Source organism: Schistocerca serialis, chromosome 5 (genome assembly GCF_023864345.2).
Source record: "Schistocerca serialis cubense isolate TAMUIC-IGC-003099 chromosome 5, iqSchSeri2.2, whole genome shotgun sequence".
NCBI classification, from domain to species: Eukaryota; Metazoa; Arthropoda; class Insecta; order Orthoptera; family Acrididae; genus Schistocerca; species Schistocerca serialis.
The window spans coordinates 288,798,456-288,826,145 of record NC_064642.1 but is presented as its reverse complement, the minus strand read 5'-3'; the positions used below and the strand labels follow the sequence as shown (position 1 = coordinate 288,826,145).

The 27,690-nt window shown below is 40.6% G+C and overlaps 1 protein-coding gene across 1 annotated transcript in view; it reads left to right on the top strand.

The window, feature by feature from the left end:
* Positions 1-27,690, top strand: part of LOC126481907 (integrin alpha-PS5-like) — a 553,290-nt gene that overhangs the window by 311,645 nt on the left and 213,955 nt on the right. The window contains exon 10 of the mRNA XM_050105865.1: positions 10,072-10,174. Coding sequence (XP_049961822.1) covers positions 10,072-10,174 — 103 coding nt within the window. The remainder of the gene's footprint in view (positions 1-10,071; positions 10,175-27,690) is intronic.

Here is a 27,690-nt window from a genome sequence, read left to right as displayed (position 1 = left end):
CAGGCAATAGGTTATGAGTGTGTGCCAAAGCTAAGCAAGATGAGGGAGAACATGAACGCATACATATACATGGATCTAATTTCTACTACTACTTAGAATAATTTCTGAATGCCCAGTAATGTGTTCAGACAGTTTAGCACTTTATGAGGTACTGCTCACATGTCTGTTCATGATGGGAGCTCACCATTGAGTCCATATGGCCTTTGAGACTAAGAATTAGCACCTCACACTGTGGGTGTACTTTTGTCCCCAAGAGGCTACATATGTGTAACTGCATCAATTGCCAACTAATGATTTGACAGTACTGGTTTAAGTGTAGTCAACCTACTAAGTTCCTTTTCCTCATTTCTTGATTTAGTATAAAATTAAAAGAAACAGTAATCAAACTGTAGGTTTAACTACTCAAAACCACTGCTTTGTGACATCATTCAATATTTCAATGCCACACACTGTAGACAACCAGAGGAAATTCCTGCTATTCCTGCTATTCATAGCATGTATCATGGAACAAAAGGTTTGCATTTGTCACATAGCTTCTAAAACACCTGGAAAGACACAGATTCCTGTGTACTGGATACTTAGTCCACCCATTGACAATGTGTGCTATTGCCATGCCTGCTCCCATTATTACCTTCTCTATGTAAAATTATGTTCACACATATATCACTCACCATACTATGCAACACTCAACTCTCTTGATACAAAATACAAAGCAATTAATTTATATTGATACAGTACTCAAAACTGAATCACATAGCCATATGGGAGGCATGATTCTTGATGAATTTATTGTAGCTGAAACCTTTACATGAGCTATTATTAACACACATTAAATGGGCTTTAGCTTAAAAACTTTCATACTTCTTCCTTACTTTCCTCTAAAGCAGAGTTAATTAAAAACAAAGTTAAAGAACATTGTTCTTGTGACAGTTGCATTTGGACCTAAGGAAATTTGTGTTAAATTCTGAAATTTATTAAAGTTGGGTTTCAGCAATATGGGGTTTTACTGTATTTGACTAGGCTTCTGAAACTTTCTTAGTTGTACTATAAATTTTATGCCGTGGAACTATACAGCCCAGTCACATTAATGTAACCACCACCTATGTTTGACATCAGTGTGAAGTAATTGCTCACATGCAGTAGGGGGTAGCAGTAGCAGTGGTAGGTATATAAAGCATGTTAGTGGGATGTGGGAAGCTGTGTAGGCATTATTGTAATGTGGTACCAGAGTGATTTATCTGATGTTCAGAAGGACATCATCATCAGCTTTTGGGTCAAGCGTGGAAGCATTTCCAAAATGTTTACAGACTATTGTGCTTAAAGTATATAATTCATGGCAAAATTGTGCTATCCAAAACCAGTGTTGGCTCAACTGTGGTAGAACATGAGTATTAGATGACGTAGGTGAATGATGTCTGTGGAGATGTGTGTGGGACAATAGATGTTCAACTGCTGAGCAACTGACCACCCAGATGAACCAAGGGCTACCAGCAGTGACTCCAGTGAATGTTGCTGTGTATTGGCCTGCACAGCTGGTGACTGCTTCATGCGCCCTTGCTGATTGTTTTTCATCACCAACAAAGTCTGGAACTTGCATACCAGTATCACAACACATATTTATCCAGCTTCTTTCAGATAGTACTGCATTATAGATAACTGCATCATCTGCAAAAGCCTGATTTCATTATTAATATTTTATGCAAGGTCAGTAGTGAACAGCAAGTGTCCCAGCATACTTCCCTGGGGCACACATGAAGTTACTTCTATATCTGACTATGACTCACCGTCACAAACTTCGCTTGATACCCCATATGATCATACATCTGACAACAGGCATAGGTGTGGTAGTGAGTCAAATAGTTTTTGAAAATGAAGAAGTACAGCATCTACCTGATTGCTTGATCCAACATTTTCAGTACATCATGTGAGAAAATTGCAAGTTGGGTTTCACATGATCAATGGTTTTGAAATCCATGCTGGTTGGCATTTAAATTCAGATTTGAAGAAGTGTTTCCTAAATTTCTAAGAATCATTAAAACATGTAACAATAACAACTGGGTAACCAATTGGATAAGGAAATCCTCTGAAACCCTCAAGCACCTCAGCTCAATGAAAAACTACTGTATTAATTCAGCATTTGATAACTATTACCATACATACAGAAAGATCTACAGAAAAGTATTGTCAGTGGTAAAAGGTACCAAAATGACAAATTTATAGAAAAAGGTAACAATAAAATGAAAGCACCATGTAAAATCACCAAACAGAAGACTAATAGAACAAAATTAAAGCCAGTAAACATACAATTTCAACACAATGATACCAAAATAAATGACCCCAAAAACCTAGCAAACTTTGCCAATCAGTATTTCAGCAACATAGCAACCAAACTACAACAAAAGTTCAACAAAACAAAGCAGTTACAAATGCTGAACAAAATACCACACACAATGATGCAGCGAACAACCACAGCAGAAGAAGTATGCAATGTTGTGAGTAACCTAAAATGTAAAAATTCTGCAGGCATAGATGAAGTACCTGTGTGCTTACTGAAGGACTGCATAGACAACATTAAAGACCCTGTAGTGCACATCATCAATGAATCCTTCTCCACAGGTTGCTTCCCAGACATTACTAAAGCATGCAAAAATCCTACATATATATAAGAAAGGTGACCTAAAAATCACAGAAAATTACAGACTAATCTCGTTACTGTCATCCTTTTCAAAAATCATAGAGACCATAATGAAAAACAGGCTCATGGGGTACTTAACAAAGTTCAATCTTCTGAGTAAAGAGCAATTTGGTTTACGGGCTGGCAAAAGCACAAATCAGCTTTAGCTCATTTCTCAAATATTATCCTCAAAGCAATAGACAAAGGAGACCACACAACAGGGATCTTCCTTGATTTGACCAAAGCATTTGACAAAGTACACCACCCAATTTTGCTAAACGAACTAAATGCATTAGGAGTAAGAGGAGTAACAAACATATAGTTTCATTCATGCCTGTAAAACAGGTTCCAACAGGTGGAGATCATTAAAACTAACTCCAATCATACCTTTTCATGCCTTCCAAACCCAGAATACATCAATATAGGAGCCCCCAAGGAAGTGTGCAGGGCCCAATCCTCTTTTTAATGTACATCAAAAATTTTCCACAAAGTGTCAAACATGGTGAAACAGTACTGTTTGCCGATGACAGAACAGTAACATCTTAATCAAAGCTGAGTCATCAAGTGTACTCAGTGGAAAAGCTGAGGAAACATTTAAGCATGTATGCCAGTGCATAGAGACTAATAAATTAACCCCTGAATGTAAAAAAAAAAAAAAAAAAAAAAAAAAAAACCACACACACACACTTAAAAAGCAAACTGAACAGTGCCAAGCTAGAATTTGATTTGTACCATCAACAACATTTTTAGGCATGCTTGTTGACTCTCAGTTAAATTGGACTGAGCACACTGCATTACTTGGAAAGCGAATAGCATCAGCATGCTGTGCACATAGGATAATAAAATTCAGTGTGTAGTAGCTCGTGTACTAGAACTGCACATTTTGTGTATGTCCACTCTATAATTACTTACAGCATATCCTTATGGGGATCAACAGAGCAGAACAGATAAGCAATATTTAAGTTGCAAAAAAGGGCTATACAAATCATAATGAAAAGTAGCAATAGATCCCATTGCCTATAGTTATTAAAACCTTTGCATATATTGACAGTTCCATGTGATTACATTTTGCAGACAGTAATATATAAAAAGCACATTGACCAATTCCTGATAAACAGTTCTATACATGTACATGAAACCAGACTGAGACAACTCTTATAACTCTATAGGAGAAACAAATAAAAAACTGAAAGTAGCATGTTATATAATGGAATTAAATTGTACAACAATCTTCCACAAGAGAACAAAGACATAAGCGAAATAGATAAATTCAGGAAATCGCTAAAAAATTATCTCTTGGAGGAGAGTTTTTAAACTCTCAAGGATTACTTGGAATGATGTAAATACATAGATACATGTAAAAATTATCAACTGTGTTATTAAGTGGTTTGACAATGTATATTTATGTTACAATATTCCTGAATTCCGATTGTGATAATTATAAATTTGTGTACCTATTGTATACAGGGTGTTACAAGAAGGTATGGCCAGACTTTCAGGAAACATTCCTCACACACAAAGAAAGAAAATATGTTATGTGGACATGTGTCCGGAAACGCTTACATCCCATGTTAGAGCTCATTTTATTACTTCTCTTCAAATCACATTAATCATGGAATGGAAACACAAAGCAACAAAATGTACCAGCGTGACTTCAAACACTTTGTTACAGGAAATGTTCAAAATGTCCTCCATTAGCGAGGATACATGCATCCACCCTCCATTGCATGGAATCCCTGATGTGCTGATGCAGCCCTGGAGAATGGCATATTGTATCACAGCTGTCCACAATATGAGCACGAAGAGTCTCTATATTTGGTACCGGGGTTGCGTAGACAAGAGCTTTCAAATGCCCCCATAAATGAAAGTCAAGAGGGTTGAGGTCAGGAGAGTGTGGAGGCCAAGGAATTGGCCCGCTTCTACCAATCCATCGGTCACCGAATCTGTTGTTGAGAAGTGTACGAACACTTCAACTGAAATGTGCAGGAGCTCCATCATGCATAAACCACATGTTGTGTCATACTTGTAAAGGCACATGTTCTAGCAGCACAGGTAGAGTATCCCATATGAAAACATGATAGCGTTCTCCATTGAGTGTACATGGAAGAACATGGAGCCCAATCAAGACATCACCAACAACGCCTGCCCAAACGTTCACAGAAAATCTGTGTTGATGACGGGATTGCACAATTGCAGATTCTCATCAGCCCACACATGTTGATTGTGAAAATTTACAATTTGATCACGTTGGAATGATGGCTCATCCTTAAAGAGAACATTTGCACTGAAATGAGGAATGACACATTGTTGGATGAACCATTCACAGAAGTGTACCCGTGGAGGCCAATCAGCTGCTGATAGTGCCTGCACACGCTGTACATGGTATGGAAACAACTGGTTCTCCCGTAGCACTCTCCATACAGTGACTTGGTCAACGTTACCTTGTACAGCAGCAACTTCTTTGATGCTGACAGTAGGGTTATCATCAACAACATGAAGAATTGCCTCGTCCATTGCAGGTGTCCTCGTCATTCTAGGTCTTCCCCAGTCGTGAGTCATAGGCTGGAATGTTGTGTGCTCCCTAAGACACCGATCAATTGCTTCGAACGTCTTCCTGTCGGGACACATTCGTTCTGGAAATCTGTCTCCATACAAATGTGCCGCACCACTGCTATTGCCCCGTGCTAATCCAGACATCAAATGTTCATCTGCCAACTCCGCATTTGTAAACATTGCAAACTCCGCATTTGTAAACATTGCACTGACTGCAAAACCACGTTCGTGATTAACACTAACCTGTTTATGCTACGTACTGAGGTGCTTGATGCTAGTACTGAAGAGCAATGAGTCACATGTCAACACAAGCACCAAAGTCAACTTTACCTTCCTTCAATTGGGCCAACTGGTGGTGAATCGAGGAAGTACAGTACATACTGACGAAACTAAAATGAGCTTTAACATGGAAATTAAGCGTTTCTGGACACATGTCCACATAACATCTTTTCTTTATTTGTGTGTGAGGAATGTTTCCTGAATGTTTGGCCGTACCTTTTTGTAACACCCTGTATACTTATGTTGGCAACATCCATACAGTCCTGACTGTCTATGGATGGATAAATAAATAAACAAATAAAAATAAATTGAGGAAGTCATTCTGTTCAAGTTACCTCATTATGTCCAAATTCAGAATATGTCCTAAGATTCTACAACAAATCATTGTCAAGGATATTGGATGGTAGTTTAGAGGATCACTTCTACCACCCTTCTTATAGATGGGTGTGGCTTGTGCCTTTTTCCAAAAACTGAAGACAGTCTTTTTTGAGGGTTCTACGATAGATTATAGTTAGAAGAGGAGCTAACTCATCTGCAAATTCAGTACAAAATCTGGTAGGAATCCCATTGGACTCTGGAGCTTTGTTCAATTGTAATGATTTCTGCAGTTTTCAACACCACTGGTATGAGAATTAAATTGGGACAATTCTTCTGTGTTTTCCTTGGCAAATTAACATTTGGAAACTGAGTGGAGCATTTCAGTTTCTTTACTACCCTTGATTTCAGTTCCTGTCTCATCACTAGGGACTGGACACTAACTTTGGTGCCACTAACACCTTTCTATATGACCAGAATTTCTTTGGGTTCTGTGAAAGATAACATGACAGCATTCTGTTACAGTAGTCATTGAAGGCATCAAGCATTGATCTCTTAACAGCCAGATGCATTGTATTCAATGCCTCTCTATCTGTAGCCATATACTTTGTTTTACACCTATTATGCAGTAATCTCTGTTTCTGTATAAGTTTCTTTATAGTACTGTGTACAGTGGAGGTTTCCTCCCATTATGAACTGCTCTGCTGGGTACATATCCATCCAGTGCATGGTCAACTACTCTTTTAAATTTGATCTGTAGTTCCTCTAGATGCTCCTTCCCTGTGCTGAAAGTTTGAAGTTTGTCATTGAGATATGACACTACTGATTTTTATCGAGATTACTGAACATATGAATCTTTCTGCTTGTTTTAGTTGTCTTTTGTACTTTGGTAATCATTGTTGCCACAACTGTGTCATATTCACTGATATCAGTTTCAGTGTGTACATTCTCAAAGAGGGCAGGTTTATTTGCTGCCATTCAATCTAATATATTTCTATCATGAGTGGAGTTTCTAATGCTCTGTTCTATATAGTCTTCAGAGAAGGCATTTAGAAAAGTTTCACAGGATGTCTTATCATGCCCACCACTAACAAAGCTGCAATTTGCCAGTTAGTTGTTGGATGATCAAAGCCTCCACCAGTGGTTACAGTATGGTTGAGGAACTTATATACAGGTGAACAGAGGTTTCCTCTAAAGTTTTCAGTTAGATCAGGAGATGAGTCTGATGGGTGATAGAAGGATCCAATTATCATATCAAGCCCACCCTTGATATTGAGTCTTGCCCAAACAGTCTCATATGCAATTTCAGTTTGTACCTTAGTGGATTTGAGTTTCTCGTCTACTATGGAAAACACACCACCTCTAATTCCTTTCAACCAGCTTTCTGTGCCTAGTATTATGTGAGACTCACTGCTTAACCCAAGCACTTAATCTCTAGCATTTTGTTGCAAATGTCTCAGCAGTTTACCATCAGGATTTTAATACTCTCACCTGTGGGAGGAATTTCGTTCAAACTTACACTGATACTTCTGAATTTCTTAAAGCTATTGTTATCTGGATTGGATGAAGTGCCACCTAATGGAAAAATCTCTTGTGTGCACATCAAACACAGTCAGTTACCTGAGTAGCAGCCCCTGATGTGTAGTGCTCACCTGACCCATTTAGCTATACCCTGCAGTTCTCAACCCTAAGGCACAAATCCAGGAAGTCACAGCCTAGCTTGTTACAGAACTTTTGAAGTCTCTGGCTCAGCCCTTCCATTCAACTTAGAACCAAAGGGCCATGATCAGTTCTGGGGCAATTCTGTAAATTGTGAACTATGTTGAAACTCCATGTGCTAGGCTGGTTTTCTCAGCCTTCTCTACCAGTCGCTGGAATGATCCAAGAATGATCTCAGAGCCCAGACAGCAGGCATCATTTGTTCCAACATGTAGCACAGTCTGCAGTTGGTTGCACCCTGTTCCCTCAATGGCCGATGGAATAGCCTCTTCAGTGTGTTGAATTAGGCCCCCAGGCATACACACTGAATGCACCTGCTGTCCTTTCCTGTCCCTTGCTGACATTTCCATAAGAGCAACAATCAGTCGCTGTACATTTGAACTGCCAACTGATTAATAAACTCCTACCCTTTTGCATTTGCCTCCTCCTGACACTGAACAAAACAGGTTTCTCCACAACAGGTGAAGTGAGTTCCACTGGGCCAGTTTTAGTTTCAGTGAAAGACAGGGGGATTGGTACAGCACCTTGAGCCCTCCCTGATCCACAGTAACTAAATTACAAATGCTAATTTGCCACAGATTGTTCATAGATCTACATCTACATCTATACTCCGCAAGCCACCTGATTGTGTGTGGTGGAGGGTACCTTGAGTACCTCTATCAGTTCTCCCTTCTATTCCATTGTTCATGGAAAGAAAGACTGACAGTATGCCTCTGTCTGGGCTCTAATCTCTCTGATTTTATCCTCATGGTCTCTTTGCAAGATATATGTAGGAGGGAGCAATATACTGCTTGACTCCTCCATGAAGGTATGTTCTCAAAACTTCAACAAAAGCCCATACTGAGCTACTGAGAGTCTCTCTTGCAGAGTCTTCCACTGGAGTTTATCTATCATCTCTTTAATGCTTTTGTGATTACTAAATGATCCTGTAATGAAGTGCACTGCTCTACGTTGGATCTTCTCTATCTCTTCTATCAACCCCATCTGGCATGGAACGCACACCGGTGAGCAATATTCAAGTAGTGGGTGAACATGTGTACTGTAACCTACTTCCTTTGTTTTCAGACTGCATTTCCTTAGGATTCTTCCAATGAATCTCAGTCTGACCAACAATGAACTATATACGATCATTCCATTTTAAATCACTCCTAATGCCTACTTCCAGATAATTTATGGAATCAACTGCTTCCAGTTGCTGATCTGCTATATTGTAGCTAAATGATGAAGAATCTTTCTTTCTATGTATTCGCGGCACATTACACTTGTCTACATTGATATACAATTGCCATTCCCTGTACCATGCATCAATTCCTGGCAGATCCTCCAGATTATGCAAAGGACAATGATAGCTTCCGAAAATTCTCAAAAATACATGCTTGTTTGTGTTGATATATAATAGAGCTCAGGAGTAATGTATTCTTTGGCAGGACTGTGAACCACAAACACTGATTTGCTACAAAATAAATTTCATATCCAAAACACTCATACTGGTAAGTTACAAAAATATAGTTTTGTAAGTATACAAAAACACTGAAAATAATGTATTTCTCATGTAATTCCACAATGAAAGTAGGGAATGATTGTTTTGAATGAGTATAGACCTATCATTCTCAAAAATTTTAAAAGAACACAATTAAGTTTAAAGCCTACAATTAACAATAACAGTACAAGATTGTTGTGGCATTTGTGAATGTTCAAAATTTCAGAATATATCACAATACAAACATGCCAAAATTATGCAAATAGTGAAATATCTGAATCTAGTACTTTAAATTGGCACAAAATCTTGTATACATGGTCTCGCACAAAGGAAACTTACTAAGCTGTCTTTATATACAAATAAAGGTACGTTTTGTATGGATTTTTCACTTAGTTGATTCTGTACACATTTCTACGTTGGCATGCTGAAGAAGAAAACTGCAGCATGAGTTTATCTCAATCAGAATCTTTGAAACGTCAAGTGTATATGTGTGGTTAAAAGAGTAACAGGGTGAGTTTACCATTCTCCCCTAGCCATCAGACTCCTGGAATTTAAACCCAATGGAGACTCTGTGGCATGACCTATATCAGGCTGTTTGTGTCATGGATCCACATCTGAGAAGTCTAAAGCAGCTGGCCACAACTCTGGAATTGGCATGGCTTCACAACCTTGCCATTACCTTCCAGGACATCAGTCAATCTCTGCCTGCATGTTTGCACCACGAAAGGTAGTTTTTCAGGGTTTTGGCAATTAGTCACATTAATGTGACTGGACCTTGTAGGTACTCAGTTCTGTGTTTTTCACTGCTGATTTAATCTTCAGGGAAAGCGTGTAAAAGCAAATTACATTATACTTATCATTTTTTTCATTCTTTGCATCTCACTGCTCATATTTTTCACACATAAAACATACTTCAACCATTTTAGGTTTATTTACTGCAGGGATACGGCTTCACATTCTAGGTGATATTTTAATTGCCATATTCTGTGATTGTTCCATATATATCTGATTAATTAATACACTGTCCAGTATTTAATGTTCATTTTTACAGAAGTCTATGAAGCTGTATCAGAAAATTGATGGTCAGAAATCTGGAGGTCAGTTTGGTTTAGCAGTTACATCTCTAGGTCAACTGAATCGAGATGAATGTGATGGTGAGTCAGTCTAGTTTCTTAGCGATTTTCTTTTAAAAATCCTAAACAATGTAGGCCCAATAAAATAACTAAATTATTAATCTCATTAAGTCATTCATTTTAGGTAAGTTACATTACATTAATTTTAAGAACTGTTACTTATGAATTATTGCATATTTTTATCTTAGTTTCATATCCTTAATATTTTAAGACATTAGCCTTACAACTGAAGTATGGAGGGTGATCTTAATAGCCAGATTATTCTTGGCTTTAACTGACAAGTCCATTGCCAGTGAAGGAGAGGGAATAAGCTTGCATATAGACAAAGGAAACCTATGTTATGCAGCTTGTTGTCTCTTCATCTCAGTAAAACAGTAATAGGAGTAATGAACTACTTTAATATTTGGAAAGGAAGTCATAATCCTATTTTCTGAGATCAGTCATGACCAATTGCAAAGTATCCTCAGTTTATTTTCATCTGCCATTTTATATATAGAATGAGTAACACTGGAGCTAATTGCTGCAAACAATGGTGTGATGGCCAAGCTGTTGTGACACATAACACAAACAAACACTGGATTTTGAAACTTTATTTCATACAGCATGACAGCACAATGTACAATCACATGAAACTATCCCCAGAGGTGATGCAAAGTCTGTTTTCCAAATCTTGAGTGTTGTATGATAGCTAACAGTTAACAGCACAAATACATTATATCTGGAAAGCTCATGTTTGGCTAAATATAGGCAAGCATAGACGTCACTGGCTTTGGCAAAGCTAGATTTGAGTCGACATGCACAACTGGTGTTGTGAACTCATGCTAGAGGCTAATGGTGGAGCCTCAGGTGTCGATCCCCACATCCACAGCTAACAAACCTTAGCTTGTCACATGAAGTAACTTGTGCGGTTTGTTGGCATGTGGAGTTGCTGGTGCAACTGGCACAACACACTGATCTGAAAGGTAAAGTTAACTGTAGGTTTACCACCCCCCCCCCCCCCCCCCCCCGCCCATCCCCAGGGTGGGAATCCAAATGTAAAGCTGGAAATGTGCTGACTGTCGATGGCTATGCCATATGGTCAGCAATGGAAACCAGAGACAATGTTGTAATGATGTCAGGGCTCCAGAGTGGCAGCTTCCCCTCTGGTGCACTCTCCAGTGAAGTCCCTGGCTGGTAATACGATCTGAAGTGGTGATGTGCCTCATGGTGCAGAAGCTGGATACAAGCCTGGACTCTCCTCCTGTTGCTACAGTAACCTGGAAAAGCTAATGATGGAGAAGAGTGGGCGAGCTCTTCATTTGCCTCCAGCTCTTCTATTACTGAAGGATGGGAAAATGGTGATTGAACCCCTAGGCTCACACACGCATGCCAGTTGGGAATGTTGGAGAGGGAGGAGGGACTGTGGAGCTGGATGTGGACAGTAGTAAATGCAGGAGAGAACAGGGTTGACGTTCATGTACCATCTCTAATAGGCTGTTTTCAGGAAATGCTGATTCCCTGTATGAAGTCTTTCTTAAAAAAAAAAAAAAATGCCAGGGCATTTTCACAGAAGCATCTTGGGCTTACTTTTTCATCTGCTGTTTGAATGTCGAAATGAACCTCTCTGCCCCTCCATTTGATTGGTGATGGAAAGGAGATGAGTATATGTCTTTCACTCCATTCTTAGCACAAAAATTCTCAAAAACCTATGCCTGAACCTTTGGACTGTTGTTGGTCTCTAACATCTGTGGTAGTTCCTCGATGGTGTATGTCCTTGATGACACAATTATTGTGTATTCTGCAATGGTTGTTTGACAGTTAACAGTGGATGGTATCTGGAAATAGTCAAGGTGCACTTGTTGCAATGATTTGGTGAATGCTGACTGTGGTGAAAAAGCCTGATGTGGGGCCACCTGCTGCTCTGTGCATCTGCTCTGGTGGATGAGGCTCTATATTTCCCAACCAGTGGTCAGCCAATAAGTGTGGAACCAGGTGAGCAGCTTGGCCCCCATGTACTGGATCCAGGAGCTTTGTTGTAAGTTTGTTGGCTCAGTAAATGTGCTGCAGTATGCTGTGTCGTTAAGTGGACCACACCATTGACGACAATGAAATGATGTTGCAGGCCACAGTAATACCAAAGAGGACTAGATAGTTGCCTGATCAGTTGCTTCTGTCATCCTCTCTTTATTATCAGATAATATGGGACTGAATTTTTTTAATTTCCTCTAATCCAGACAATTTGTAAAAACAAGTAATGCTAGACTAAAGACAATAAATATAATTTATATATAGAGTGAAGTAGTACAGTCAATGCTGTGTGGTTTTCAATGTTTGGTGGAAGCAAAGGTCTCTGTCTCCACAAAAAGCTGTTCACTATTTTGTAAGTTAAATGGTTGAAACTAACACCTCACTACGGTAGCTATGTTCAACAGCATGCACATGCATGCACACACACATGCACACACACATGCACACACACACACACACACACACACACACACACACACACACACACACTGATACACTCACTAGGTTCAGGCCCCAATGACACTTACCTGGTTTTGTCCAGAGAAAAGTTTCATCTACATATATACTCTGCTAGCTACCAAGCAGTGTGTGGCAGAGGGCACAATTCACGCCATAGTCATATTTCCCCCTCTGTTCCAGTCGCGGATCACGCATGGGAAAAACGACTGTCTGAACACCTCAGTACAAGCTCTAATTTCCCTTATCTTTGAATGCCAGTGATTGCAAAATTTGAAAGTTGGTGTTAATAATATATGCTCTACATCCTCGGCAATGATCATATTATGGAATTTAGTGAGCAGCCCCTTCCATTTAGTGCGTTGTCTGTCTACAAGTGTGTCCCACTTCAAACTTTCTAGGAGATTTGTAACGCTCTCATGATGGCTAAATGTACCAATCACAAATCTTACCACTCTTCTTTGGACCTTCTCAGTCTCTTGAATCAGACCCAGCTGGTAAGGGTTCCATACAGACGAACAATAAGCCTGGACAAACTAAAGTATTGTAAGCAAATTTCTTTGTTGAAGGACTGCATCACTTCAGGATTCTACCAATAAACCACAATCTAGAGTTCACCTTACCCATTAGTTGTGTAATCGGATTGTTGTATTTGAGACCATTTTGAATAGTCACACTCAGATACTTGATGGATGTTACCAATTCTAGAGACTGGGCATTTATTTTGTACTCATGCATTAATGTGGATTTTCACTTTGTTATACGCAGTAGGTTACACTTACTAATATTGAGAGATAACTGCTAGTCATTACACCATGCATTTATTTTCTGCAAATCCTCATTGATTTGTTCACAACTTTTGTGTGATACTACTTTCCTGTGGGCTACAGCATCATTGGCAAACAGTCTAATGCCACTGTCAATACCATCAACCAGATCATTTATGTAAATCATAAAAAGCAGCAGACCTATTACGCTGCCTTGGGGCACACCTGATGTTACACTTGTTTCTGTTGAAGTCTCCCCATTCAGGACAACATACTACTCTCCGTCTGTTAGAAAACCTTCTATCCAACTGCATATGTCATTGAATAACCATAAATTTGCACTTTTTGGAGCAAGCAACAGTGCGGAATTGAGTTAAATGCCTTTTGAAAGTCGAGGAATATGGCATCAACCTGGGAGCCAGTATCCAGAGCCTGTTGTATATCATGCACAAAGAGGGCCAGCTGTGTCTTGAATGACCACTGTTTCCTTAAACCATGCTGGTTTCTGCAGATGAGCTTCTCAGAGTCTAGAAAGGTCATTATGTCTGAACACAAAATATGTTCCACAATTCTACAACAAATTGATGTCAGTGAAATTGGCCGGTAATTATGTGCATCCAATTTTCTCCCCTTTTTATAGATTTCTATGACCTGGGCCTTCTTCCAGTCCCTTGGAACTTTCCACTGTTACAGTGATCTCTGATAGATGATGGATAAGAATGGTGCTATATTTGTAGCATAGTCAACATAAAATCTTACTGGGATACTTTCTGGGCCAGAGTCCTTCCTGGCGTCTAAGAATGTTAACTGTTTTACAATCACAAATACTTTAAACACTATGTCAACCATCCTTGTGTTTGTTCAACAGTTGAAAGGGGGAATGGTGCTGCAGTCATCTACTGTAAATGAGTTTTTGAAAGCTAAATTTAGAATTTCAGCCTTCTTTTTATCATCATCTGTTACATTATTTTTAGAATCTGCAGACAAAATATTGCTTTCAAATTTGTTAGAAGAATCTCTCATTGACCTTTTGACATCTGCTTTCATTTTGCATAATTTCTGTTTGTCAGTGGGGAAGCAACTACATTTAAAGTGACTGTGCAAAATGCTCTGCTTTCTCAGCAACTTCCTAATAAGTTTGTTGAACCAAGGTGTATCCTTTCCCTCCCCTATATTTTTGCTAGGCACTTACTCCTCTAGCATGTAGTGGACAATAGCTTTAAATTCCGACCAAAGATGCTCAATATCTTTGAGTCCCACAGTGAATGCTTGGAGCTGACTATGAAAATATGCATTAATAACACTTTCATTTGCTTTCCCAAACAACAAAACTCGATGCTGTTTCTTTGGTTTTTTTGCAACTTCCACGTAGCCACAATGACATTATGGTCACTAATATCTTCTTCTAGATTAACTTCCTCCAATACATCAGGTCTGTTTATCACCAAGATATCTAATATGTTCCCATCTTGAGTTGGTTTTCTAACCAATTGCTCAGGGTGTGTGTTGATAGCACTCCTATAATAACTTCACACAAGATTTTGCTTCTGCCCCCTGTGATAAATGTGCAATTTTCCCAGTCAGTGGATGCCAGATTAAAGTCTCCACCTATAACTAATGGATAATTTGGATATTTATTTCCTATGTACTCAAGACTTTCCCTGAAATGTTCTGCAATGCTTGTTGTGGATGCTGATGGTCTATAAAAACATCCTAATACAATGATCACTGCTTGTCTGATTGGCGACTTTATCCAGACTATTTCACAGTCCGACCCAGTACTGATCTCAACTGCGTTTAAACAGCTTTCAACTGAAAAGATCACACCTCCACCCATAGCAACAGTCCTATCCTTCCTAAAAATTGTCCACTCTGAGTTGAAAATTTCACTGCTATTTATGTCTGATTTCAACCAGCTTTTGGTAATTATTACAATATTGGCATTATTACTCTTTATTTTAGAGAAAAACTCAGGGATCTTGCAATAGTCACTTTGTCAATTTACTAACATGAGATTTAGCATATTTAAATCCTTTGGAATGACCAGTCCAGAAGAACTAACAATTTTTATGGTTGGTGCATCCACATCGGTGTCATGAACTGGTAATTTTTCAGGCTAATGGCTTCTTACCCTTGGGGAGGAACCTAATCTAAAAAAAACCCATGTGCATGCCACAAGTAGAGTTAATATTCTCAACACAACACTTTTATTCAACATCCACGGTCACCCCGTAATGCAAAACTGCACCACACACCTTCCTGTCACTCCTAAACATTGTTCACACTCACTTGTGACAGTCATTTGGTATTAAAGTCTACCTATTTGTGGCTGCAGCCGGCCACAGAAGACCATATTATAATACATGTGAGGCCCATGTTATGATATGGAAACAGAAAATGACAGCAGTACTCCTAGTGGTCGGACGTGAAGTTCCAATACAGGAAAATATGGCATATAAATTTGTATTGTTGCTTTGCAAAATAAGAGTATTAGGTGGCAATATTTTTAATTTAAAGTTTATAGATGGGCCTGGTGGTTTAGTAGTGAAGTTTTTGTTACTTTGCAATGTAATACATTCAAGAAGTCTCATCAAAATATAATCTTAACTCCTGACCTCCTGAGGTTCACAACATGTAATATTTTGTAAATAACATTGTGGGTGCCTTTTGACTGTATAATTATTTATTTGTAAATCCCATATTGCAATTTTGACCATGTGGATATTATCAGGTGAAAATAATTTGGCACATGTGACAATCAAATAAATCATCTGACATGACAAAACCCAACTCATAAGCTGATTTTGTCACAGTCTGTTCCTGATTATGACGTTAATGTGTGTATTGCCCTCTTTGAACTGCATTGTAAATATAATATTTGCACTGCATACTATTAAATTTTTTCTCACATCCTTAACATTGGGTGAAGTAAATCATTCCATATTTGTTTTAGTTTCATATGAAGTAGGAGTTTGTTTCATTGCATGGTAATCTGTGGACTCATGGCTGTTTATTACTGCTTTTGTAAGCAGTAATAAAGTGTGAACTGCTCAATTTAAATTTGTTTTAATTATATTGCTCATATTCTATGTTATTATTGTTCACATCCATTTTTCATAATGTCTCGTATTTAAAGGTGATCTCAGAAATTTTCGCTGCAAATGGTGTTTTTTAGTACATGATTTCTGCTAAAATGTATTGTTTGAAGTCCTGGTTAATAATGTTTGAACACATTAGTATTAATGCTGGTGCATTTCTGGTATTTGCAAGGAAGAGCATTCTTGTCACTAAGAGTACAAAGCATACTCATCTACATCTACATCTACATCTACATCCATACACTGCAAACCACAGTGAAATATGTGACACTCAGTGGCAAGAAGCAGTACCATTCAAAGTGGAATTACATACTCATTCTGTCACAAGGTGTAATAAAGTTGCATACCAATTCTGCCAAAAGCTATCATGGATTTCTCCATTAAATGTGAGAAAGTACAAGAAATGAATGCAAACAATAATAAAGTAGAATTTGAGCAATATACTTACTATGCATTTAAATCAAGCTGTTCACACATGGATTCATAAGCAGTAACAAATTTAGGCTCTATTTAAGTCCGCAGAACACCATGCAATGTAAACAACTTCTGATTTACATGAAACAAAAACAAATATAAGAGTTCGAACTTTAATAGCGGCAACTATTTATTTACACCTCGTACAAAATAGATCCAAGTTTCAAAGTTGTACTGACCTTCAAAGTAGTCACCAGCATTGTGTATAACCAATTGCTAGTGATGTGGAAGTCGTAAGATACTCTTAGCAGTGCCAGTTTGGTCAATGTTTCACAATATCTGTCTAAGGTTATTGTCATCCCAGGTTGCACGAAATCAATGAGAGTATCCCCTTATAATCCCAAAAGAGTCACCAAAACTGCAATAACCCAATGTTTCTGTAAAAGTTCTTTCAATTGTACCTTGAGAAGCTTCAGGAATGTGTTCAACAAGTTCACGGACAGTGAGCTTCTGATCTTTGAGCGGCTCACTGTTGATCTTCTGGGCAATCGCATCTGAAACTGGTGGTCTTCCAGTCCATTCTTCATTGTGAACTTCTTTCTGACACTCAGCAAAAGCCCTGCACCATTGGCAAATGTGCTGAATGGCCATGCACTCCTCACCATAAACCTTAGTCAGTTGCCAATGAATGTCCAAGGGCGGTAACTTTCTTGCGTGGAGAAACCGGATTACTGCATGAACCTCACACTTGTGGGGGCAGTGATCAACACTTCCATCTTTGATGGCTGCCAAGCCAGCACTGAGCAACTTAGCGAACTGTGGATGGGCAGGCTCGAGGGTGGGAGAACCAGTGTATACGGCACTGTTGTTGGATTTAACCTAGTACCTTCCCTCGAGGCTGTAGCTCATTGGGAACCTTACTTCTGGTACAACCCTTGTACAACTGGATCCAGACTCACCCCCAACAAGACATATCGCAAAACATTACTAAATGCATTCTCCAAGAACTACCTTGGACAGGTAGTTCAGAACCTCACTCATGCTGGAAATACACTGCCGGGAGGGGGGGGGGGGGGGGGGGGGGGACCAATAAAGAGTTGTGTGACATAAACGAGAGTTGATAGGCATGTTTCTACATCTGAAAGATGATGTCCATTTAGATTTCATGCCGCTTACATAGGAGTGGCACTAGTAGCACCACTATGAGTATAAGGATGTGAATCAGATTTGCTTTAAATACACACTGTAACAATTATGAGCATGAGACTGGATGTGGTAAGTTGATGTTAGCCAAGAAATTGTGTAAGGCAACAAAGACACCATTATCAGCACCTCACTGAGTCTGAAAAAAGTCATGTAATAGGATGATGAGAAGATGAATGGTCCTTCTGTTAAGTTGCCAATAGACTTGGCAGGAATGTAGGCCCTGTAGATGATTGCTGGAAGTGGTGATCACAGGAACATTTGGTTGCAAGAAGACTGGGCTCCAGATGACCACATGACAGTGGTGGCAGTGCTGGTCATGTAAATGTATGATCACAAGAAGACTGGCCTCCAGATGGCTATGTGGCTCTGCTAACAGGGAAGACCATCATGTTCTCCGTATGGTTCTGGCACATTGTGCTGCATCTGCAACAGCAATTTGAGCAGCTGTTGGCAGCATAGTGACAAAACAAACTGTTATAGATTGGTTGCTTCAAGGAGAGCTCAAGCTAGGTGCCCTGTAGTGTGCATTTCGCTGAACCCAAACCACCATCATTTGCGAGTGCAGTGGAGTCAGGCAACAGCTCATTGAAGGGCAGGGCAGAAGTATGTTGTGTTTTTTGCTGGAACCTGGTTCTGCCTCTGTGCCAGTTATGGCCGTGTGTTGATTAGAAGAAAGCCAGTTGAGGGCCTGCAGACAATCTGCCTGTGTGTTAGACACACTAGTCCTACACCTGGAGTGGGGTGTGATTTTGTATGACAGTAGGAGAACTCTCATGGTTATCCCACACACCTCGACTGCTAATTTGTACATCAATCTGGTGGTTCGACCTGTTGTGCTGCCATTCATCAGCAGCATTCCAGTTGGTGTTTTCCAGTAGGATAACACTTGTCCACATACTGCTATTGTAACCACGCATGCCCTACAAAATGTCAACATGTTGCCTTGGCCTGCTCAACCACCAGATCTGTCTCTAGTTGAGCGCATATGGATTATCAATGGACAACAACTCCAGTGTCATCCACAACCAGCATTTTCTGCCTCTGTATTGATCGACCAAGTGCAACAGCCATGGAACTCTATCCCACTGACTGACATCTAGCACCTGTGCAGCACAATGCTTGTGCATTTGCATGCTTGCATTTAACATTCTGGTGGCTACACTGGTTATTGATGTACCAGCAGTTCACATTTGAAAAGGCTTATCTTGTGTGTACATTAACCTGTGGCAGAACTGCCAGAAAATATTAATATCTTTGCTTTTTTGTACTTCGTTTTACTTACTTTGGTGTGAGACATTAGTCATGACTGTTACCGTGATTGTCGAGAACTACTTCTTTGTGTTTTGATTTATCTTGTGCCAATAAAAATATTACATAGTGAAAGTAAATGGTGGTTTCTGTGTTATAAGTATAACACTCGCCATACTGGTGACCTCCGACATGCAACATACGTCCGATTCGACAATGTGGCCGTTTACTTCGACATCTCCACATCGCTCACCTTCTGCTCCTTTCGGACTACAACATGATACTAATGGTGCCTCTACACTGCCTTCCCATGGTTTCCTACGCACAACGCCACCAACAACTGGGATAAAATTGGAAGATAAGTACCACGCCATGGAGTTCTCTCTGTCATCAACAATGCCGTTGTGGAGTTTTTCAACACCGTCAGTGATGTCACCTGTTATGAAATCTTTTTCTATGTTAGTCTATAGCAAACCAATCATGAATGCTGTGCCTAAATTTGTGACTCACAGTGCGTCATATGTACAACCTCCTGTGACATGTAGTGTGCAACAGTGCCCAAACACTATGAACCTCACAGACTTTTCGAGCCCACAGATCACTTGGAGCTCCCCATATATTTCTGATAAATTGGTTTAGGACACATTCTCTCCCCACCCACTACAAGACTCACTACAAAAACAGATGGGTACAAATTTCAGTGACAACAATTACTGGTTGGACAGTCGTCGCGCCCAGATTGTTTCCACAGCCCCGGCTGCGCCTGCCGCGCCCCCCGTGCCAGCCGTGTTTAAACCAGGCACTGTGAACGCTGTGAGTGACAGCTTCATAAGCACTCCGCCACTTCCATCTGCTGCGCTATCAAATCTGTTACATCGACAACACAAGAGTGAGAAAATTTCTAAATTACCAAGGTTCACAACATGGTTTATTTTGGCAGAGACTATATTCACCGCCCTAAACATTGATTCAGACAGTGTTAAATTTATTGCACTTATTAATGCCCTAGAGGACCACGCTGAGTGGGTACAGGACTTAATGCTGTCAGCGGCCCCCGCAAATTGTTACGCACTGGCAAAACAACAGATCTGCGAACGTCTAGCTAAGACTACACAAGTGTCTGTGTTATACATACTGCAAGATGTACATCTCAAAGACTCAACTCCTTCACAACTATGGCGATGTATCAGAGCAGTGTTTGATAGTAAAACTATGCCAGATGAAGCTTTACTTTCTTTCTGGGTTGCAAAGCTGCCGCAAGCTATCCAACTGCAGCTCCTATCACACGATCAGGAACCTCTACAAGTGAAATTATTGCTGGCTGACGCTGCATGTAAAATAATCAACAGAAGAAAGTTATCTATGTGTGCCTCTCTCAATATTATGCCTCACCCCCCCCCCCCCCCCCCATGGCAGAGGCTGATCTTTCCAAAACAACAGACAGAATACACTGGCTGATCACCAGATTCCACGCCATCCTTCACCGTCCCATACCACAACTTCAAGTGACGTCCTTCACCCGGTAACAACACAGGATCAGCAAGTTTATCCTCTCTGCTGGTATCACTCTGTTTATGGTAATACAGCCAGGAATTGCCGCTCACCCTGTGCAATGCACCCAAACACACACGGTGGGCCGCTATAGGCGCACCGGTCCCCACTGTGATGTCAAGTCACCTAACAGATCACAGGCTAGTACTTCCGAATTATTCTCTCGGACGTTTGTATATCCACGATATAGCTTCTCAGAAATGGTTTTTAGTGGACACTGGTGCTGATGTGATCATCATTCCACGTTCAATGGTCACTTCTACAATCATGCATTCACCTCACCAAATCAGAGCAGCCAACAATTCCTCATTAAAGGTTTATGGTGTAACGCAACTTCGCATTTACCTCGATGATACACATAATTATGAATGGACATTTTCGGTAGTAGAAATCAACGTGCCAGTATTAGGATTGGACTTCTTAACTGCTCATAACTTTTCTTTGGACTTAATTACACCTGCCCTCTGCTCAGTGGATTTTGAACAAAAATTATTGGTGAGATTTTCCCCATCCACGCTGACAGAATGCAGCTCGAATACGTCCTGTCAACAAGACAAAGAGACAGTTTCTATTCTATCTAAGGAGGTCAAAGCTGCCGTAGTGAACTTAGTTACACAATGCCTTGAAATCGACCAACTGTCCGAAGACAATGCAAAGTTACTTCAACGTTGTGATGTCCTGACTGACGAATTGTGCGGGTTTAGAGAGGAGATCAAGATTAAAAGTAATAACATGCACAAAACCACATGGGACCTGCATACTGCACCGCTGTTTATACGCAGCCACAGCAGCGCCTGCCACGACCCGGACAGCGATGATGGCAACCCGCCCAGCAACCCCCCACCCTGCGCTTCACCGTCCGCCTTTCATCAAAACACAGAGGCGACAGCTGTTACAGGTGACGCCGCACATGCGCGCACAATGGTTCCTTCATGCAGTAACACCATAGTCAATGGAACCCCACTGGCTGTCGCACAGCGCAGCTCCACGGACAACACTGCAGCTTTCACTGAACAACCGTTCAATGATAACGTATTTCACGTTAGTTCCCTTTCCTACTTACCGCGCACCAACGATAACGTTGCTCCTTCCTGCATCCCTCTACATATTTCGGACACACCTATTCACAAAATCAAGGCCATTACTACGGGCATCTGTCACAGGCTTAACACAACTGAGGTACCCGCCTGTCCGATCTTGCCCCCGACGCCTCAATGCAAAAAACTTACCGCTGCCAAAGAACGTATTAATGCACTTTTACGCTTGGGTGTAGTCCACCCCTTGGACAGTGCATGGTCTTACCCAATACATGTCGTTCCCAAAAAGGTCAATTCATTTTGACTCTGTGGAGACTATAGGCGTTTGAACACCAGAACAATACTTGATAACTACCCTGTTCCACACCTCCACGATTTTTCACAATCTATGTTCGGTGCCAATTTTTTCTCTGTGTTATACTGCAAGAAGTTATATCATCAGATTCCGATGCACCCAGAAGATATCCTCAAAACCGCTATCATCACCCCATTTGGACTATATGAATATTTGTTTATGTCTTATGGATTGAAGAATGCCGCCCAGACCTGGCAAAGATTCATTGACACCATTCTACGCGGCCTTAATTTTTGCTATGGCTACCTTGACAACATTATTATTTTCTCCACAACTGCTGAGGAACACAAACAATACCTTCAACAGGTTTTTGATAGATTGGCATGACACGGAGTTGAGATTAATCGTGACAAATCCCAACTGGAGAAGCCAGAGGTTATTTTCCTGGGACATTTGGTCAATACTGAAGGCATTCGTCCCACCTCAGATAGAGTACAACAAATACTTGACCTTCCCCTCCCTCAAACCTATAAAGAGCTACGTAGATACCTAAGAATGGTAAATTGTTTTAGACTCCACATTCCACATGCGGCATCTCTTCAAGCCCCTCTCACTGAGGCCTTAATGGGAAAGAATACCACAGGTGACAGACACATAGAATGGGATCAGATCATGCAGCGAGCTTTCAACTCACTTAAGTATGCCTTGGTGAACGCTATTACCCTGTCTCACCCTCACCCTGAAGCCTCCCTGACTATAACCACAGACGCTAGCGATAATGCCATTGGTGCAGTTTTGCAACAGACCCTACCAACAGGTACTACACCTCTGTGTTTCTTTTCAAAAAAGCTCACCGAAATGCAAAGAAAGTGGTCCACATTTGATCATGAACTTTACGCCATTTATGAGGCCGTAAAGTACCTTCGTACAGATATTGAAGCCCGACTTGTGACAGTTTACACAGATCACAAGCCCCTTGTAGAGGCTCTCCGCAAACCAGCATTAGATATACTACCCAGAAGGTTTCGTCAAATGGATTTGGTATTACAATATGTTTCAGACTTTCAATATATCAGGGGTAATGACAATGTTGCAGCAGACTTACCTGTCACGCCTGTCCTCCCTGAAGACAGCTATTGATCCTCACCGCTAACACGAGCTCCAGCTGTCTGACCCAGAGATACAGCACCTTCTCTCTGACTCTGATACTTCCTTACAAATTGCTCTATTTCCCTTCCCTAATGATGATTGCTCTTTGTATTGTGACATTGAAACAGGTCATCCTCGTCCTATAGTCCCTAAAGCTCTTAGGAAAGGTTTTTTCGACACAATCCACAATCTTGCTCACCCGAGCATTCGCGCGACTACGCACCTCATTACAGAGAGATACATTTGGCCTAATGTAAAAAGAGATTGTAATCAGCGAGCAAGAGCATGCATACCTTGCCAGAGAGCCAAAATACACAAACATACTAAGCCCCCATTAGGCAAATTTACTGTGCCCTCAGGTAAATTCCGTCATGTCCATTTGGACATCGTCGGTCCATTACCGGTATCTAACAACTTCCGTTACTTACTGACCATGATAGATCATACCACACATTGGGCCAAGGCTATCCCTATCGCAGACATTACGGCCAACCCTGTAGCTAACGCTTTTGTCCACCATTGGCTTTCTCGTTTTGGTTGCCCTACTTCACTTACCACAGACCAGGGGAGACAGTTTGAATCTAATCTGTTTATTTGCCTCTGTCATCTGTGTGGTATCAACAAATCCAGAACTACAGCCTATCACCCGCAATCTAACGGCCTAATAGAACGATGGCACCGTAACCTGAAGGTCGCTCTCATGTGTCATTCTTCTTCTTGGACTGAGGCACTCCCCTGGGTGCTTTTAGGTTTGAGGACGGTTTTCAAAGAAGACCTTAAAGCGTCAGTTGCTGAGATGGTATATGGAGAAAACCTCACACTTCTGGCGGATTTTCTTGGTGATCCTCCTCTACTTCCCGAGGATCAACTTCCCGAGTTGGTACAATAGGTTCGACAGTATATCACCAAGTTACGATTTCGCAACCTCGATCGCATGCTACCCCTCTGGTTTTCATTCACCCACACCTCAGTTCTTGTAACTACGTGATGCTTACACAAGATGCCGTGCGTCCACCCATTACTCCACCCTACACTGGTTCATACCAGGTCCTGTCACGCTCTGAAAATGCTTATACGATCTTCTTTAAGAACAAACCATCTGTCGTGTCCATTGAGCGCTTGAAACCAGCATGGATCCTTAACTACACCGACATACACAATAATGAATTTGTTTTGCAGAAAACTTCAGAGGCCTGTCCTCTCCCTTCTCCACAACCTAATCAAACACTCTTTGCAAGTCAAGGCCCCCCTCTTTTATACTTCACGCCTCCGAGTGCCAGCAGTAATGAACTAGTGTTTCAAGTGAACTTGAGTGACTATGATGAGGACTCTATAAAAATACAACTTGTAGACACTTTTCTTTTTTTATTTGAAATTCAAAACTATTCAGTGCCATCTGACCAGAGAGACATTAAGCTATTACAGTGCTTCATTGTGGCTCCTGGTACTTTACAAAATGACATTTCAGCCTATGTAGGCTCCAATAATGTTTTATTTATAAGAGTAATCTCCCCCCCCCCCCCTTCTCTTTCGCCTTTCCTGAATCCTCCTGCCCCTATTGCTATCACCCGTGCTGGCCGCACCGTACGGCCACCTCTCAGACTTCAAGATTACATCATGCCTTAAATGTTTACCTTCCCTTTATAACTTGAAAATGTAGAGGAGATATGGCTCAAGTTTAAAAGAGTAGCTGACAAACCACTGGATAGATTTGTAATTAGAAAAACTGCTTATGGTGGGAAGGATTCTCCATGTTGGGGGGATTCTCCATGGTATACAGTCACTGTAAAGAAGCTTTTAAAGAGTGACTATGATTAAAAAAAAGGATAAGCCTATAGAAGGGAAGAGGCTGAATGATAGACATTTGGCTGTCAAGAGGACAGTAGCTGAATGTAATTTTGTCATATGATGACATGATGGACACCGTGGCTGTTGTTTGAAGACAAATGTTGATGATGTTAGGACAGCAACCAGCCACAAATTTACATTCAGTTCTTTTATTCAAAGGTTACCGTTACCAGTTTTGAATCGTGATTCATTCTCAGACAGTTTACACACTTTCTTTATGACATGTGGTGTGTTTTTTACAGATTAATTGCCATGAAACGTTGGTTTTGACGGTTTGTTTTCATAATATTCGTCCAACAGATGTAAATGCATTCCCACTGCATTCTTATTGTTGCACACGTAAATTGTTCTCACTGAACACTTTAGATTTGTCACTGAGAAGATTTCTATCACACACCACATGTTTTGATACAAACAGGGAATCACATCAGTCAGGTATTTGCTGTGTTCCTTGACTTCTGAAAGGCATTTGACTCAGTATTTCACATAAGCTCATTACCAAAAGTATGATCACATGGAGTATTATACGGTATTTGTGACTGGATTGAGAATTTGTTGGAGGCTAGGACACGGCATGTTATCTTGAATGGAGATTCATCAACAGATGTAGAAGTAACTTCAGGCATATCACAGGTAACTATATTGGGACTCTCGCTGTTCGCATTGTATACTGCAAACAATATTAGTGGTAAAATCAGACATTTTACAGATGATGCAGTTACCTGCAGTTCAGTATTGTCTGATAAAGGATGATTATATAATTAGTCAGATATTGATAAGTTTCAAATGCAAATATTGGTAACTTGCTTTAGATGTTTTTAAATATAAAGCATCACACTTTAAAAAGTGGAAAGAGTAGTATCCTTTGGACAACACATCAGTCATTCGCAATTTTACAAGGGGTACTTGGAAAGTTTTGTAATACAGCTTTATTTATTTAAGTTTTTTGATGTAATTTCTGCCACACTGAATACACCTCTACATCTTTCAAAACCAATTCCTAAACCAGTTCTCCCAAGTTTCTGTAGGGAGTAAGGCACACTCGTTGACCCAAGCCTTCAGGAGGTCTTCATCACTCGAAAACTACACTCCTTTCAACTTCATTTTCACATGCAGGAACAGTGCAAAGTCACAAGGAGCAAAGTCTGGATTGTAAGAAGGGTGGTCAAGGAATTTCAGTCCTTACCTCTCAAATGTTGGTGCAAAGTTTGGTGTGGTGAGCTGGAGCATTGTCGTGATGGAGGAACCAAGTGTCCTTTCTTTACTTTGGTTTCAGGTTCTTCAAAGACTGGTTGACTTTGGGCAGGCACTATGTCACCTTCGAAGACCCAAACTTTGTTTTGAGTCTTAGTCAGTGCATCATAATACTACAGCCAAGTCTTGTCACCTGTCATGATGTTATTTGTGTACTGTTATTGTCTCTTAGAAAACCTCTTTAACATCTCCCAGCACAAAGTCAAACATCGTGTCATCTGCTCTTCCATCAGTCTACATTCAGAATTACAAAATTCTCAAAATGCAAATAAATTTCATGGAAATTAAGAAATAAATCAAATCAAATCTCATTAGTCATTATAGCATTCACTGAGGCATTTAAGTAGACTATCGACCTGCACTCCATATGGAAATGGAGTGGGAAGATGTCCCAAATTGTGATACAGTGAGGTACTTTCTGCCATCCAATTCACAGTGATATGCCCAGTATTGATGTAAATGTAGATGTATGTGTAGATACCAGCATAGATAATTTCCCACTGACAGTCCATGGCAGTCTGTTGACTTATTTCCTTACTCACTATTAATATTTGTAAAATGAATTACATTTAAAAAATAGATTTGTCTTTGATTTATTTATATCTTTCTGTTATTGTTTATACACTCCTGGAAATTGAAATAAGAACACCGTGAATTCATTGTCCCAGGAAGGGGAAACTTTATTGACACATTCCTGGGGTCAGATACATCACATGATCACACTGACAGAACCACAGGCACATAGACACAGTCAACAGAGCATGCACAATGTCGGCACTAGTACAGTGTATATCCACCTTTCGCAGCAATGCAGGCAGCTATTCTCCCATGGAGACGATCGTAGAGATGCTGGATGTAGTCCTGTGGAACGGCTTGCCATGCCATTTCCACCTGGCGCCTCAGTTGGACCAGCGTTCGTGCTGGATGTGCAGACCGCGTGAGACGACGCTTCATCCAGTTCCAAACATGCTCAATGGGGGACAGATCCGGAGATCTTGCTGGCCAGGGTAGTTGACTTACACCTTCTAGAGCACGTTGGGTGGCACGGGATACATGCGGACGTGCATTGTCCTGTTGGAACAGCAAGTTCCCTTGCCGGTCTAGGAATGGTAGAACGATGGGTTCGATGACGGTTTGGATGTACCGTGCACTATTCAGTGTCCCCTCGACGATCACCAGTGGTGTACGGCCAGTGTAGGAGATCGCT